The 17,476-nt window shown below is 41.2% G+C and overlaps 1 protein-coding gene across 4 annotated transcripts in view; it reads right to left on the bottom strand.

Annotated features, from left to right (window-relative positions):
- Window positions 1-17,476, bottom strand: part of PKNOX2 (PBX/knotted 1 homeobox 2) — a 112,692-nt gene that overhangs the window by 27,030 nt on the left and 68,186 nt on the right. For all 4 annotated transcript variants that reach the window (XM_077190079.1, XM_077190078.1, XM_054647420.2 and 1 more), the window contains 3 exons: window positions 16,635-16,786; window positions 16,203-16,278; window positions 4,921-5,029 (listed from right to left, as the gene is read on the bottom strand). In XM_077190079.1, the coding sequence (XP_077046194.1) occupies window positions 4,921-5,004 (84 nt within the window). In that variant the 5' untranslated portion in view covers window positions 5,005-5,029; window positions 16,203-16,278; window positions 16,635-16,786. The remainder of the gene's footprint in view (window positions 1-4,920; window positions 5,030-16,202; window positions 16,279-16,634; window positions 16,787-17,476) is intronic.

The raw sequence follows: 17,476 nt of genomic DNA, 5'->3' as shown, positions 1-17,476 counted from the left end.
CTCAGAGCTGTGAGAAGACAGCCAAAAAAATTCCAATTTTTTTGGTGCCCATGCCCAAATCCCCCAACTTTAGCCCTGATGGTCCCATCACAGGAATGATGTGTAGTGCTGTGAAATAAATCACTCTGACCACAAACATTCTGCTTATTTGAAACCAGCAATGATTTTAGGTAAATATGAATCTTTAAGAGCATCAGCAGCACCCCAAATCCAGCCTAAAATCCCAGTGAATTTTCAGCCTAAAATCCCAGTGAAAAATTGTTGCAAAGTGGTTGGTTTGCCTGCCTCTCTGCTGAAATTTGTGCAAAAATTAGTATTTGCCTATTTTTACCTGTAAATGTTCAGTCTTCCCTCGAGGCACAGAGCAAAAGGAAGCCCTGGTTCTTGCTAAACATTATATATATAATTTATTATATCTAATTTTAATTTATATTTAATTTTAAATTTATATAAAAATTATATATTATATCTTTTATATGTAATTTATTTATTATATAAAATTGCTAAACATTATATATATAATTTTTTTATTTATCTAATACATTTATTTCTTCCTGTCTGTGTCTTGATATAAATAATATTTTTATTCATTTGTCCGCTATATTTATAAATTTATATTTCTGTATTTATACAGAAATGGACTTATATGTATTTTTTATTTATTTTTCTAATATACCTTTAAATTTATTTGTGATTGTTAATATATAAAAATGTTCATATACATAAATTATTGTGTCATTAATTAGTGTAAATGTATATATTATGTATATTTATACAAAAATATGTAAAACTTCATAAACCCAAGCTGGACCAAAATCATGACACCTTTTGCTTTTAAAATGTTTGCCTTTAATATCTCCTGCCTGACCTTTTGCTGTCGCTTTTTTTCCTTTTTTTTTTTCTTCTTTTCAATCTCCTTTATTGTTCATAACTCCAAACTTGGGCTCCAGCACCTGCAAATTCACTTGGCTCTATTTGATTTCCAACTCTCCCACCAGGTTCAATTTCTGTCCCCTCCCTGGTGCTCAAGAAATGAGTGAAATTTGGGCTCCACTTCCCCTCCTGATCCCAGCAGTTGGGATTTCTCCTTTCCCCCCCCATTTTCCATTTAAAACTAGAATGCAGCAGATTTTGGGATAATCCAGCCACATCACTGAATATCTCTTCATCTTTTTTCCCTTTTCCCCTTTTTTTCTCCCTATTATCTCCATGGAAAATTACACTTATGCAGGGAAAAAATGGCTTTTTCCCCCCAACCTATTCCCTTTTTTTTCCCCCCCATCATCACACTTATTTACCAGGATTCCAAAGCCCTTTTTGCATCCTGCCAAGTTGAATATTTCCAGCCAAGTCTGCAACTAATTGAGCTATTACCCAAAAAAAAAAGCTTCCTTTGGGGCTGCTCTGAAGCCATTACCTCACCTTGGACTAAAGAAAAGAACAAAAAATAAGTCAAAAATAATTCCAAGTGTATGGAAAAAGAGGGGAGAGGATGCTGAGATGGGGGGGATTTGCAGCTGAATAGGGAGGAGGGGAAAAAATGGAGCCAAAAATGGAATTTAGGGGAGCAGGTGGGGAGGGAAAAGGCAGCAGGTTCCTGGTAGTGGGAAAATGGGAAATAGGAGGAAATATTTGGGTGTAAAAGTTGTAAATTTTGATTAAAAAAAAAACCACAGGTGGGTTTTGGTTTGTTTCTTTTTCCCATGGAAAACGGCCAAAAATAGTTGGACAGGGGGAAAAAAGGTAAATGAAAAAGGAAAATAAAAAGCACAAAAAGTTAAGTTTGAAAAGCAGCAAAAACAGTGAAGGAAAAAATTATAATGGTGACAATAATGATGTAAACTGTTAAAAATTTGATAAAATATGTTTCAAATATGTTCAAAATGTGTTTACAAATATATTGGAAAAGTAAAGTTTTAAAATGTTACAAATATGTTCAAAGATGTGAAAATCGAAAAATGTTTTATAAATATGTTAAAAATATATTTAAAATGTGTAAAAATGTAAAAAATACATTTGTAAAACTCCAAAATGCTTTAAAGTGTAGAAAATACAAAAAGAGATGCTAAAATGTTGAAAAAATTTAAAATATGTTCAAAATATCTTTAAAAATACATTTTAAATATAGAAAATATAAAATTTAAATTATAAATTTATGTTTTATATATATTATATAATTATTATATATATTTATTTAAATATAAAATTTAAATAAATTAATTAAATAAATTTAAATATGCATGTCCCTGTTATAATCACAAAAAACCCCACTTCTTATGGGGAGGAGGACAGATACTTTTATCACTTTCTGTGTTGAGAAAGATGAAAAATCAACTTCTCCATCCAATTTTTAAATTTTTGTCCCAATATATTTCTAGACTGAGTTATTTATTTCTTTATTGGTAATTTTTGTCCCTATTGTAACCACTTGGGAGGAAGTTGCTTTTTATCACTTTCTGTGCTGAAATTTAGGAAAAATTAACCCAATTTTTAACAACACTTTTTCTTCAATATATTTTTAGAATAAATAAATGAATAAATCCCCCTTCCTCCCTTTTTTGTCCCTCTTTTGACCACTTAAGGAACATTTTTTTTTGGAAGGGCAAAGCTGCTTTTACCACTTTTGTGGTAAAAATACCTATTTTTAAAAAAACCCTCTTTTTGCCATTGAAATGGCTGAAGACTCTTCCTCAGCTTTTGGCTGTCATTCATTACAGAAAACTGATTTTAATGCAGATTTTAATTTTCAACAGGTAGAGAACTCAATGAGATCACGCTTGGTGTAAAAGATGCTCCATGTTCCACTCCTTTAACAGATTCCAGGGATTAATGAAGCATTTTTTCCTTCCAAAAGGCAGATTTTCCATCATTTCTGCTCCATTTTTGCTGTTTCTGACAGTGAGGGTGACAGCTTGCACAGCCTCTGCTGTAAAACAGGAATGCAAAGCTCCCCAAATCCCTTTTTTTAGCACTTTTCTCCCCAAAGTGCTTCCCTTGATGAGGAGGAGCTCATTGTAGCTCTGATAATCAATAATTTCTCCATTTATCCACTCCTCCCCGTTTCTTCCCCACTTCTGGGGAGAAGAAATTTGTGCAATTTGCTTTTCCAATCCCTAGAAATCCCAAATTTTCAGGTGAAAAGTTCACAGCAGTCGCAGACGAGTGAAAAAAAAAATATCAATTCCTGGCTGCAGCTTTTCCTCCAAACCCACTAAACGCTTGAGCAACCTCCTTGATAAGGTAAAAAAAGGGAGGATTTGGTCAGCAAAGCTCCTGAGGGTCCCCAAAATTCAATGTATTCAAACAGGGGGCAGAGAAGGGACAGGGAGGGAGAAGGGAGAGGGGACGTCTCCAAAGGATGCCAGGGGAAAATGTCGCCTATTTGAAAAGTGCCTGAAATTGCCCATTAGGACTCAAACGGTGCCGTGGCTCCCCGCTGTGTAAGCGAGAAAGGGGAAAAAAAAATTTGGAAAAAAAAAAAACCAACAAAAAACCCCAGCCCTACTCAAGGCAGAGCAGCGAAGCGAGTAAATGATGACACAGAAGTTGAGGAGCCATAAAACCCCACCGAGGTGTCGTTCGGGAGAAGTGACCTTTTCCCACCGAAGGAAATGAGGAGAAAGGAGACACGGGTGCCTTCAAGGGGGGGTGTAAAAGTCAATTTATTTATTTTAGCTTGAAGAGGAGCAGAGGAGAGGCTTGAGGGTTGAGTTTTTTGGTGGATTTTTCGTTTTCTTTTTTTCATTTTCCATTTTTTTTTCTTTTTTTTTGTTTGGGGTTTTTTGTTTTGTTTTGTTTTGTTTTGGGGGTTTTTTTGTGGGATTTTTTGGTTTTGTTTTTTTGTTTGGTTTTGTTTGGATTTTTTGTTCAGAGGGGAGATTTTTCTGCTCTTGCAGATGAGAAACGCAGCAAATGAGGAAAAGCTTGAAATCTTCCACATGAGCACAAAAAAAAAGCTGCTTTGAACGTGGAGCTGGCTCAGTGCACAATACAGATCAGCCCTGTTCAGTCATTGTAGCTGGAAAAGCAGAAATAGGATATAAATTTATCCCTAAAAAAATCTCAGGATTTTTTTGGGGTAAATTTAGGCTTCAAGGTGCAGGACCATCTCCAAAATCCATTTTTTAGGCTTCAGGGTGCAGGACCCTCCCCAAAATCCATCCCCAACTCCCAAGTCCAGCCCTCTGGGGTGCTCCAGAAGAGTTTCTCTTGGACAAACTCTTTTTCTTATAATAACTTGACTCCATAACGATGCTTGAAAAAGTTATTTGACTGCTTAGAGCACCACTGGAGATGAAATCTTTTTTTCTCCCCTGCCACAGGTTATTAAAAAATGCCATGGAAATAAATCAAAGGCCATTCCTATGACTAAACCTGTCCTGGTTCAGCCAAGTGTTTCATCTTCCCAGCTAATTCACCTGCTGGTTGCAATCATGCCACCGTGTCAGCTTTCCAAGAAGACCCAAAGACCCCAAAATCACAGAATTTAGAGAATCACAGAATCACTGGGTTGGAAGAGACCTTCAAGATCATGGAGTCCAACCCAGCCCCAGCCCCTCAACTCAACCCTGGCACCCAGTGCCACATCCAGGCTTTGTTAAACACACCCAGGGATGGGGACTCCACCACCTCCCTGGGCAGAACATTCCAGAACTTTATCACTCTTTCAGTAAAAAACCATTTTTCTAACATCCAACCTAAATTTCCCTTGGCACAGCACAAGACATAAGACAAAAAATGGGAAAACCCCATAGTTCTACCCAAAATCTTTCCATCTTGCACGCTGACAGAAGAGGTTTTAATTCTGCCAGTCTCTGAGACGAATTCTCTGGGATGAAATCTTTTGTAATGGGCATTCTTTGGGAAATCAAGGCAATGAATGCAGGAGCTGGGGGTCCTGGGGGTCTGGAGGACACTCACCTGTGGGGTGTCTTGGTAGGGAGGAGGAGGCACTGTCTGGGTGGCCATCATGGTCAGAGCTGGTGCAGGGGACACATGGTGCATCCTGCTTGGGACTCACATGGAGAACCTGCGGGCAGCAGAACACAGCTCTGGAGAACCAGGGATCTCCCCAGCCCTGAGAAACCCCACAGAAAGGGAAGGAAAAAGAAAAGGCAGAAAGGAGAGGTTAATAAAGCCTCTTATTTGGCCTTATCATAAAGCAGAGCACTAGGGCTCAGGAGCTCAGTCCCTGGGCAGGGACCGGGTGCCCGAAGCTGGCTCGCTCATGCCAACACTGTGGGGCTACCATCTAGCAAGCATGGTGATTATCAGCTCTATAGTGATTGCAAGCTCTCAGGATTTCAGCTCTGCTTGCTTGGTAGTGGTGCCCCGGGCTTGAGGCTGCAGCACACGGAGAGAGAGGAGAAGGAGAAGGCACAGGCTGTTCCACGGAGATGGCTTTGTTTGGGGAGGTCCGTGAAGGGTCTCTGCTCTTCTTCTTTCTCCCCTAATGGGGTACAGTACGCTTCTTTTATAGGGTCGGAAAGGATCCAAGCTTGACCAATGGGTAAGGGGTTAACATGACATTGCCTTATAGGGTTACAGAGGTAGGTTAGGGGGTGGAGGACAGAAAAACAGGAATTTTCTTTTGCTGTTTCAGCATTCCTATTGTTCATATCCTCCATGGTGCTTTTCCTAAATCTATAGGGTTTACTACAACAGGTGACATTGCTCACACTGCCCTCTGCCCACAGTCCCTGGAAGGAACTCAAGGTGGTTTGATGAGCCTTATTGTGATCTGATGAGTTTTTGAGATTTGTGATTTTGGATAAGGAATGCATTGCAGGGGAAGGGAAGCAGGTCACTGGCAGGGGGATCTGCACTGGAGATGAAAGTGCCATCAGTGAAGCTCATGGTATCTTCTCCCCTGTGAACCCTGGCATGGCCAGGGCATTTTCCTTCCACCCCTCATGCCTAACCACACTGCCTCCATGGGGATTTCCATCCCCTTCCCAGCTATTCCTCTTTTCTGGAAGCAGAAAGACAAACCATAAATACAAAACTTGCCATTTTTTAAATGATACACTAAACCCTCCCAAAATGATTTATCTCTTTGCCTTTGGTCACCACAGTCACATCCTCATGCTCAGTTCAGAAGGGACATTGAGAATCCAATGTGGAGATTCACCAACATATTTAATATATTTATTTATTCTTTTATTTAACATATTCCTATGTTGTGCACTCCAACCCAGCTGTCTCCTGTGCTGAGGTGACTGACCCATGATGACTGAATGCACAGAAATGTGGAAACTCTTGTTTTATTTGAACCAGGGAGCAAACCTGGCTTTTGCACACCCCATAAACTGAGATGGTCCTTACACTGCCTCCAACCTCTCTGGAAGTTGCTGCTTTCTCTAAAATGCAGTTATCTGGGAGGAAAACAGACTAAACAGACTAATTATTTTTGTATCTTCAGGTCCAAAGGAGTTGGAGAAAAAAGAGGGGTACCAGGAAGGGATAAATTTTTTGAGGAACACTTGGCTGGGAAAAGTCCCCAACAAATAGGTTGTAGATGTGACCCAAAAGCAACTCTTGGCCCTGAAAATACCTCTTATCCCACTACTTCACTGCAGCTGTGTGGTTGCTTTAGAAAGAAAAGCCAATAATCTTGCCTGAATTCTTAAAAAACTCTGCCCTGTTCTCTCTGTGGCTCAGAGCTCTGGTTTGGACCAACTCACAAAGTTACCCAAAAAATCTTCCTGGGTCCTCCAAAGGACGTTTCTTCTAGCAAAGAAGAAATTTCTTCTTTCAGAAGACATTTCTTCTTCTGAAGAAGAAGACATTTCAATGTCAAAGAAGACATTTCTTCTTTCTCCTTTCTGTAAGAGATGACATCTCCCCAAGGGATCTCCCCATTGTGATGCACTGGCTTCTTATCTGGGGAAAAGCCATGGCACCACCCACCCCACGAGGAAATGCAGAAATTTATGAAAGTCCTCAGATATTGTCAGGGAAAATAACCCAAAACCAGTGTCAGCATTGCTTTCACCAGGAAATGGTGACAGACAAGAAGGTGCAAGGAAGAGGAGAGGCACTGATGAGCTCAGCCAAGACTGAGGCACATTTGGGAATGTTTGTGAAAAATTTAATCCTCTCTGTGAGGCTGTTTTAGGGGAAGAGGTGCAATATTCTGATTTTCTTGCCAGGCACTAAGTTCACAAATGCACCACATCCACATGGAAAGTCAAGTGCTGTGTGCAGGGGATGAGCATCAACAACCCTTCTTTATTTTGCATGAATAAATGAGGTTATTCTTTCTTATACTTTGCACAAATATGGATAACCCATGAATGGAATACTAAGAAATCACACCCAAAATCCTGTGTATTGTGAAGGTAGATCAGGGTTCTTGCCTGACACAGACCTCTAGCAGTGAGGATATTGCATTTATGGGATTAAAATGATGCTTTTCATCTTTTTCCTCCCAACAGCAAAATAGCAGGAGGCAAAATTATCTGCTCCTGAGTGAACTCACAGCTTAAAACCTTTGATGTCCAATGTCAAACTCAGCTCACAGCTGCAGGCACAAATATCCCTGTCCTTGGGGGGCAACACCCAGGGAAAAACCTCCCCACCAGAAAGAGTTTCAGCTGGGGAAAAGCAGAATTTAGCACTGTGACAGTCTGGACATCTGTGTGGGAAGCTAAAAGAAAAAAAGACATTGCTATTTTGGGAAAAATACCCTGCTTGGCATCTATTGTTCCTGCCAAGAGAGATCCTACAGCCAGCACGTGGCGATTTGCTGTGGGGTGTGAGCTTTTTGGGTGAGTCTATTCCCAGAAGGTGGCAGCCCAGAGCCCAATTTAATTGCTGAATAATATCTAAACTGCTCAAATCAAGCTGTTCATTGAGGTTTATGGGTGATGATTTGTTTGGAGAATAGGATTGACAGCTAAAAAAAAAAAAGGGATAAAAGTGGGAGACAGCTGTTGCCAATAGCAGTATATTTATTTATCTTGGGGGAAACAAATGCACTCAGGCACTGTAAATATCCAGGAAATGTCTGGTGGCCACAGGAAAAGCTGGACAGGTGTTTCATGTTGGACTCCCAGCCATGGAGCTCAGGATAACAGGGCAGAGCTGTCAGCCCCATGGATTGATCAGCAGCCAGCACAGGGAAGGGTTGAAAGCTGCCATTATGTGCATTAACCCTTTCTTATTTTTTTGTCATTTTATACATTAATCCCCTCTCTTTTCTTTCTTTCCCCCGCTTAAATTAATTTTTGACTTTGACTATGGACATCCAGAGAGCATCACCAAACCCCTGCCAACTCCTTCCAGCCCACCTCAGGGAAATGTTCAAATCACAGGTGAAGAGAGAATTCTGGGGATCTGGAGATCAGGGAGGGCAGGAATTGCAGCCAGCTCCTGGGGGATTTGCACAGAAGAAAGAAATGGTGAGCAATAAAAACCCATAAAGGCTCTTTCATTTCCGGAAGCAGCAGTACTTCACATTTTGGCAGTGACTTGAGATCAAAGTATCCTAAATTTCCTTATGAAATAAAATTATTTCAGCTATCACTGAAATGTTGCCATTACTTTGGAAATGTATTTCCCAAAGAGCTTGTACCTATCTAAAAGACTCTCAGATTTATAGGCTGGGGGTTTTTACCAGCAATATATTACATCCTTTTTCAAGTAAAAATAATTAAAGACTAAGTTGAAAAGTTGGGGGGTTTTCTCCATGATGCCTTAAAAACACTTAAAATACCAAAGTATTGCCAGTCCCCCTCCAGGTGAATATGACCTCCTTGATTAATAAAACAGCAATAAACCCATATTAGAATGGTTAGGGCTGGTCAGAATTGGGGCTGAATGAAAAAAAAAATATTAAAAATCCCTTTTATGGACTCTACACCACTGTTTTCAAAGCAAAATGTTAATATTCAGTCTGTAAAGCACAACTCTTGTTTCTGACCCAATGGGAAAATGAGGATCACTTTTTCCAGCTTATTGAGAGGCTTCTGCCCCACAGCAACACATGCAACTGATAAGGGAGGATTCAACAAGAAAAATCAGAAAATCAACTTCTCAGGCTTTTCTTCTCCACCTGAACCATCAAAGTAATTAGAAATACTTAAGGATTTTTTTTTTTTTTACCAGCCATGGAAGGTATTTTTGTGTATGAAGGGAAGATTGCCTTTTCTGAAGGGGATTTTTTGAAGAGGGGGAGCTGTGAGATTCTCCACAACGCCGTGTCAGTCACGCTCTCTCCACAGCAGGCTGAGAGTTTTTTATGTCACCATCCTTCAGAGGGCTTGTGCAGGCTGAAGTTGATGATATATGCACTCAGCTGAGTGAAAATGAAGAAATACAGCAGGGGAGGGATGGAGAGGGTCCTCCAGAGGCCAATACATCTCACCCCGAGCCACCAGGACAGGCTCGCCCTCGAGGGGTGATGCCAACTCTTGATTGGCCGTAAAGTGAATTAAGAGTGACCCTCTCCAATGTCTCATTTCTATCAACAAATTTCATGCTTTTTTTGCCTGTTTTTACCAAATTACCCCAAAAGATGAATAGCAGGTTTTCATGTCATTACAGGAAGTCCTTTATGCCACCCCGAGCTTGTTAAAAATAAACCAAGTGCTATTAAATGGTCAAAACCAGAAAATAATCCAATTTTTCAAGACATTACCCATCCTTGGCCATTCCTCCATATTCAAGGTTGCTTCCAAACATGTTGCTCATGTAACACCTCATCTGGGGAGATCAGGAACGTTTGTGCCATCAAATAGTTTTCATTTTTTTTAAGAATATATCACAGCCAAATTTCCTCAATCCAGTTCCAGAAGGTTTTCTTGCACTAGCAGCACCTTTTGCTCTTGGCCAAGATGCTGGTTTTACTAAATGCTGACCTCCATACCCTCCCAGTATCCTGTTATTAGTTATTGCCTGGTAAAAAAAGAAGGAATTGAGTCTGTGTTTCTGCTGCAAGGATGGGTTAAAGCAGATAGGGACTTGGTATTGCTGTAGAACAAAGTCTAGACCAGACTTTTCTGGTTTTCTTCTTAAAAAAGCAGTTGGTCAACACATAAGTACTGGGATAAAAAGGTGAGGGAAACACCATGTTGGACAATGCCAAAAAAACCCTTGCCAAAGGAGCATTTATTTATTTAATATTTTCACCTAGGCATTTAAATGCTTTTTGTTTAATATTTACATGTATTTATTTAATTAATATGTCCCAATTCTCCTCCTAACTTCAGCTCCATAGAAAGGATGGAGCTGCTTCAGTGGATTTCTGATGAGAACAACAATTACTGCTAAATATTTCTCTCCTCTCCAAAGATACCCATCTCTGAAAGGCTCCAGGGATATCTCTGCAACATAAACATGAGAATAAAACCTGCAAGAGCCAGTCAGAGCTTTAGCAGACAAGGTTAATGTACCTTGAACAGCAGCATTAAACAACTTGGCTCATTTTTTTAAGTGGAGAGCTGAGATACCTACATACATTTTAAAGTGTTATTTTTATAGGGGAAGACCATTAAAGCACCTTCCAAAACAAACTGGCGCAGGGAAACATCAAAGAAGCTTCTTCAAAGTAACCTGAGAATACTTGAATTTTGTGCAACCCAGCCCTCTGCCCAAGAAAAGTTCCCAAAAGAGTAAGTTGGGATTTTCTTTCAGCAAATCAAAAAGCTTTGAAGTGAAGTGTTGCTGAGGAACCCCAAAAATGTAGAAACTTCCTCTTGCTGGGCATGAAATGTCAAAAAAAAAAAAGAATTCTGGTTGCCTTGTAAAAAACAGGGAGCAGATGAATGTTTTTAACAGTTGAGAACAATCTCAGGTTAATTGAGAACAATTAATGTCCAAAGTCTAAAGTCTTGCCCCATGCTTTCAAACCTTGGCTCGTGCTCTTCATTCTCACGTGGAGAGTGATGAGTCAGGAATCACAAGCAGCCACATTTCCATCCTGCAAACACCAAACCCCCAGTGGCAATGAGAAGGTCACAGAATCACAGAATGATCTGAGCTGGAGAGGACCCACAGGGACCCTCGAGTGCAGCTCCTGGCCCTGCTCAGGACCATCCCCAAGAGTCCACCACACACCTGAGAGGATTGTCCAATGCTTTTGGAGCTCATGCCCAGTGCCCTGGGAGCCTGTTCTGTGCCCAGGCACCCTCAGGGTGAAGAACCTTTCCCTAACACCCAACCTGAACCTGCCCTGACACAACTTCAGGCTGTTCCTTTGCCAAAGGAACCTGCTCTGGGCACCACAGAGCAGCAATCAGGGCTTGCCCCTCCTCTCCCCCTCACAAGGAAATTGTAGATTGTGATGAGTCTCCCCTCAATCTCCTCCAAGACCAAGTGCCCTCAGCTGCTCCTCCTTGAGCTTCCCCTCAAGCCCCTTCACTGTGGTGCAGTTCTCAGGGGGCTCAGGACAAGGGAAGAGATGAGAATCTTGACTCTATGTTTCAGAAGGCTGATTTATTACTTTATGATATATATTATATTATATTATATTATATTATATTATATTATATTATATTATATTATATTATATTATATTATATTATATTATATTATATTATATTATATTATATATTATCATTAATTAAACCATCATTCAAGTTTTTCCATTCCAAACTGACACCAACAGTCCTTCACCAGTGTCCTGGTTTCAACCAGGACAGAGTGAATTTTTACAATAGCTTGGAGGGGGGCTTGACCAGACCCTAATATTATTTGAACCATCATCATCATCATTATTATTTTGTTAGTTTGTTTGTTTGATAGCATTGCCAGAGGCAGGGGAAAGGGACTCTCTCTTCTGAGAAGAAGGGAATTCATTCTCCTGGAGCAAGCATGAGGATAGATCAGTGTGGCAATGCTGGTCCTGACCAGAGGGAGCTCTCTGGGGACATGGCTGTGGTCAGGTTAAGCTCTTTTCTCTCTTTTTTGCATTTTTGTTATTTGCATTGCTGCTGTTACAAGTTCATTTTCTTCTCTCATTGCTGTTTCCAGTAAATTGTTCTTATCCCAACCCATGATCTTTGCCTTTTGTGCCTCCAATCTTTTCTCTACGGGCAGGAGAAGGGAAGCAAGTGAGCTGCATGGAGTTTTGGAGATCTGGGGAGGGGCACTAACTTGGGGAATACTGTTATTAAATAACAACAACCAATTCCTCTGCCACTGCAAATATCACAAAGTGCAAACCAGACCAATGCCAGGGCAAGACCCACCTGCAACCTCAGCACTGCCAACAATTCTGGCACAGATCCCACCACAAACCAAAGACTGTTTGAAAATGTTGCTGCAGTCCATGAACACCCCATAATCAATAGTGCAATTTCCCATCTTTTTAGATTTCAATTTAGTTCCTTTCTGGGGTGTTTGTTTTGCAACCCAAATCTCACAGGTTTTATGCAAATCTCCCAAAACCTCCATGAGCAAACATGGACATATACCTGATTTTTGGTGGATTTGCTAAAAACAACAGAGTGAACCCAACTGCAGAAACACAGGTGAGGTCTGGGAGTGCAAAGACTTCCCTGACTGGGAGAGTCAGGAAAGCAGCAATACCACAGTACACCAAATAAAATCCTCCCTTAAATCTGCCTCATTCCTTGCTGTATCCTGCTATTACACTTGGAAATATTCCCCTTGAGAGTGGGAAAAACTCCCTCTGGAGCCCTTAAGGCAGATAAGCCAGAATTCTTGACTCACTGAGTTTTTATTTCACATCCCTCTCTTGCAGCTCTCTGGCTCTTCCCAGTCTTGCCTTCCCCCTGAATTTCCTATGTAAAATGTAAAATTCCCTATGAAAAATGACTGTGCTGACCAGAAAACAAAAATAAGGTTTCCCTTGAGGCATGTCAGGCTTTCTGGCACCTACAGGGAGCTGTCCCTATCCAAACCCCGAGCCAAGGCACTGAAGACTGAGATGGGAACACCTTGATTCATCACCACAATTGAAACATTTTTCATTTGCCCATTTGAAAGCAATTTTTGGGCCATATTTCCAGCCTCAATGATGAAAGAGAAGTTTGAAATATGACATGGTGATTTATAGGGAGTTACAATGGGTTTCAAACTCATTTAGTAATGCTTAATAAGACTGTCTTCTCCATTTACTCCAAATGGGAGTAAATCTCAGCCTGGTCTGAACTCAACAGGATGAGGAAATTGAGATCAAAAAAGGACTGGAAAGTGTTCATGGTGTAAGACAGACAGGCTGAATTTTTTTTCACAGCTTTTTTTGCATAATGACAAAAGGTATGGCCTGGCCTCAGAGGTGCATCCTGTGGTCATTGGGGCTTCAGGAGGAGGAAAGCTGAAATTGCTGTTTGGTGCCTGGAAACTGAGGCTCTAACACAGTGGGGAAAGCCAAGGGAAACCAAGTTGTTTCTCAGAAGCCTTCAGGTAATTTCTGTCATTAACCACTTAGAGTGATGCCAGCCCAGTGTTCCAGAAGGTCATTAAATGGACACCCACCACCATCACATCCTCCTGTGCCCTTCAAGGAAGGTGTCTGGACCCTGTGGGCACAATTTGCTGAGCAGCTCTGGTTTGGTCTCCTTGCTGGAGAAGCTTCCAGCACTTTGTGTCCTCCACAGCCACAGCTCCTCCAAAGAGAGCGACCCAAAGCACACAAAACACATGGCAGGGCACAGAGTACTTTTGATGCCTTGAGATTTTAGCCTTTATATTTTCCAAACCCTGTGCTGCATTAGTGCATAACTCTAACTCCATATGAAGTGTCAGCTCCTGTCTCCACATCTTGGTCAGACACAACAATTCCTCTGGGCCTGGAACCCAAGGGCACCCAACAGCCTCAGGCCCAGAAAAGTACAAATAAAAGTGAATTTGGGAGGAGCAAACTGGGGGAATGGGACTTCATTGCCTGAAGCTGTAAGTGGAGAATTAACCCCTGATATGTAAATGGATGTTCCAGATTGCAAGGCAAGATGTTTTCCATTACCATCTCTATGGTAGATTATCTTTTGTCAAGTGGGCAGTTTGCCTTATCTCTCTCTGAGTGATCACAACCACTCCTCCCTCCAGGGGGACACCTGCTGATAACAGCTATGGAATGTCCCTGCATGGCTGATAAGAACTACAGCATCCCATTGGGAGATGTGAGCCCAGAGGGAGGAGCCAAGCATTCCTACCTGGATATAATCTGAGATTCTGGAACACCAGCCAAGCATTCCTACCTGGATATAATCTGGAGATTCTGGAACACCAGCCAAGCATTCCTACCTGGATATAATCTGGAGATTCTGGAACACCAGCCAAGCATTCCTGCCTGGATATAATCTGGAGATTCTGGAACACCAGCCAAGCATTCCTGCCTGGATATAATCTGGAGATTCTGGAACACCAGCCAAGCATTCCTACCTGGATATAATCTGGAGATTCTGGAACACCAGCCAAGCATTCCTGCCTGGATATAATCTGGAGATTCTGGAACACCAGCACAGCTTCTGCACTGGATTGCCCAGAGGAGCAGCAGCTGCCTCTTGCCCTGGATCTGCAGAGGCAGAGACTGCACCTTTCTCCAGGATCCCTGCTCCAGCAGAACCAGCCCTGGCACTGCAGGAGGGCTGAGCCACAATTCCAATGGTTCTGCTGCCAACACCCTGACCCACAGGGTGTCAGGCTGGGTTCTGACTCTGTCAGTGCTGTTTTAGTTACTGCATTGTTTATTTTATCCTTTTATTTTCTTCCCTATTAAAGAACTGTTATTTCCTGCTCCCATATTTTTGCCTGAGAGCCCCTTAATTTAAATTTTATAGCAATTCAGAGGGGTAGGGAGGGTTTACATTCTCCATTTCAGGGGGGGCTCCTGCCTTCCTTAGTAGAAGACTCCTGTGTTTCCAAACCCAGACAATGGACCAAACTTAAATCTGCCTGAAAAACTCATGACCCCTGCCCATGCTGGGTGCAGCCTCTGGGAGGCTCTGACTGCCCAAGGTGTGGCTGGTAAAGGCCTTTCATAAATCCCCACTTAATTCTCTGAACTCTGTCTGGCCTCTGTTCCAGGCAGCCACTCCAAGGCATCACTTTCACTCACTCTGAAATACAGACTGGAAGGAGGACACCAAGCAGGGAGGATCCCCCCCAAAAATTGGTCATTGTGGTGACCCCAATCTCCCCCACACTCACCAGAAAAGTAATTTCAACATGAACCCAACCTGTACCTTTATCAAAAAGGGCTAAAATCAAGCTGAGGAGATTTTCACCACCTCCTTCATCGTGTGTTTTTTGTTTTGGCTGAAGCAGGGTCACCACAAGAATCAAAGGGCAGCCTGGGGGAAACAATCCTGCCCCTGCTGGCTGCTTCTTACTAAGAGGGAAGGGGACTTCTTACTTTTCTTCTTACTTTACTTCTTACTTTACTTCTTACTTTATTTCTTACTTTACTTCCTTTACTTCTTACTTTACTTTCAGAGGAGGCAAGACTCAAAAGAAAAGACTAAGAGAAAAGATGCTCTGCTGGGCCAAGGACCAAATGAAGGGTTTGGGTTTTTCCCTGAGAAGCCCCCACCTAAAAATAACCAGTTTAAAGTGAAACCAGGCACTTTTGCAGAATATTTACACAAATTGAAGGGGCCACCCCCATTTTCAGTGACCAAAGATTTCTCTTTGCTCCTACAGGAGGGAAGTTGTAGCCAGCAGGGTTTTATTTTCTGTGTCACCTGCTGGTGCCCTGGTTTTGGCATGGATCAAGCACATTTGTCACTCTGTCAAGCCCTAATTTTAGTGATCAGGGTTGACTAAAGGACTGTGAAACCCTTGGTTTCATGTACATCTTATTTTAAGCTCTGCATTTCATTTATTTTTAGTTGGTGGCCATTTCTTTGCACCCTACTGCCGGCTGTGCCAAAATTTTGCAGTGATAACAACCTATATTTCAGAGTATTTTCACAAAAATATATCTGTGTTTTCCTCCAAGCTGCTTATGCCTTGTAGGGCTCTTAACAATATGTTATCTACACTTGAGCTTTAAAACAAGACTCCCTGCACAGACTGATTTCTTTTTAAAAAAATAAGTGTTTCTGCTCTGAAATGCTTACTGCATTTAGGGAAGGGTTGATGCAATTTAAATTATATCAACAGAAAACAGCAGAAATTCCTCTAAATAAAGCCACACCAAGGTCATGACTCACCACATCCTGCTCAATTAATATACATAATTGCACAATTAATACATATAATTGCTTAAATAATATAAAGCAAAGCAGCCTTACTGTTAGGGGGTGCTCAGGGAGCCACTGCCCTGGAAGTGTCCTCCCACTGCCCTGAAAACTGGGTAGGGATCACAACCTGGGAAAGCAAAAATGAAATATTTTATATATAATATAAAAATTATATATATTTTAATATTCAGAGAATATTTTAATATTCAGAGAAATTATAAAATAAGAAAGTGAAATATTAAGCAAAGGATGAAGGTCTGCAGTAGGAAAGTGCAGTGGAGCCATGGATGGCAAGTCTCTCTTAATGTTTTTTTTTTCTGGAGGATGATGGGGAAAATAGGAGAAATCAAGGAAAACATAGGTGGGAATATCCCCTGGAGATGAAAGCAAGACTGATGTCTGAGCTAGGTCAGGGGTTTTCCCCATCAGGTTTGAACATCTCCAAAAAAGGACAAAAAGAAATCAGATTTTTCGAGGTCGAACCGAGATGTGTCCAGCAAACGAAGGCGAGCTCCTCCTTGGTCTGTGCACAGGGGATGGAGGCCAAGGTGGTCCTGTCCCCTCCTCTTCCACTCCTGCTGGGTGCTGAAAGCTCCTCACGGGATCACTCTGAGGGTTACTGCTGCAATCCAGGTCTGAAAAGGAGAAAAAAGGAAATAAGGAATGAAACAGCACTGATGGCTGGCTCTGCTCCCATTTCATGCTGGTAGTTGGCATTTCCCTGGTTAATTATAATATTATAATTTATATTTCCCTGGTTAATTGTAATAAAATTATAATATTTATTTATTATGAATTATAATGTAATTATTTGTTATAAAATATAATATATAACATTTATACTATATAATTTATATAATACATATGAAAAATATAATATAATATAATTTTTGGCATTTCCCTGGTTAATTGTAATATTTTTATAATATTCAAAACACTTTTTATAATAAAGGTGTTTTTATACTTGGGCTCACACAGAGTGAACTGGGGAACAGCCACTACCTCCAAAATGGGGGAGCTCCCAGACACTACTGAATAAGGAAAAGTCCATCCATATGCTAGAGGTGATTTTGCAGCTGCCAGGAATCTGCCCTTTATGGGACTGGGATTTCTGGGCCCATCTCAGCAGTTCCAGTGGAAAAACAAAGATGGGCTGAGCAAGGACCAGCACAGCCACCCACACTGGGGTGTTTTGTGTTTGACTGCAAATAAAAAAAAATGGAATACAAGAGATAAAATTCACCAGATCTCTCCATATATAACACCTCTAGTGAGCCCTTCAGAGCTTCAATATCCCTCTGATGAATGTCCCTCAATGTACATCA

This window comes from Agelaius phoeniceus, chromosome 23 (genome assembly GCF_051311805.1).
Source record: "Agelaius phoeniceus isolate bAgePho1 chromosome 23, bAgePho1.hap1, whole genome shotgun sequence".
Lineage (NCBI taxonomy): Eukaryota > Metazoa > Chordata > Aves > Passeriformes > Icteridae > Agelaius > Agelaius phoeniceus.
This window is presented reverse-complemented; position numbering and strand designations above follow the sequence as displayed.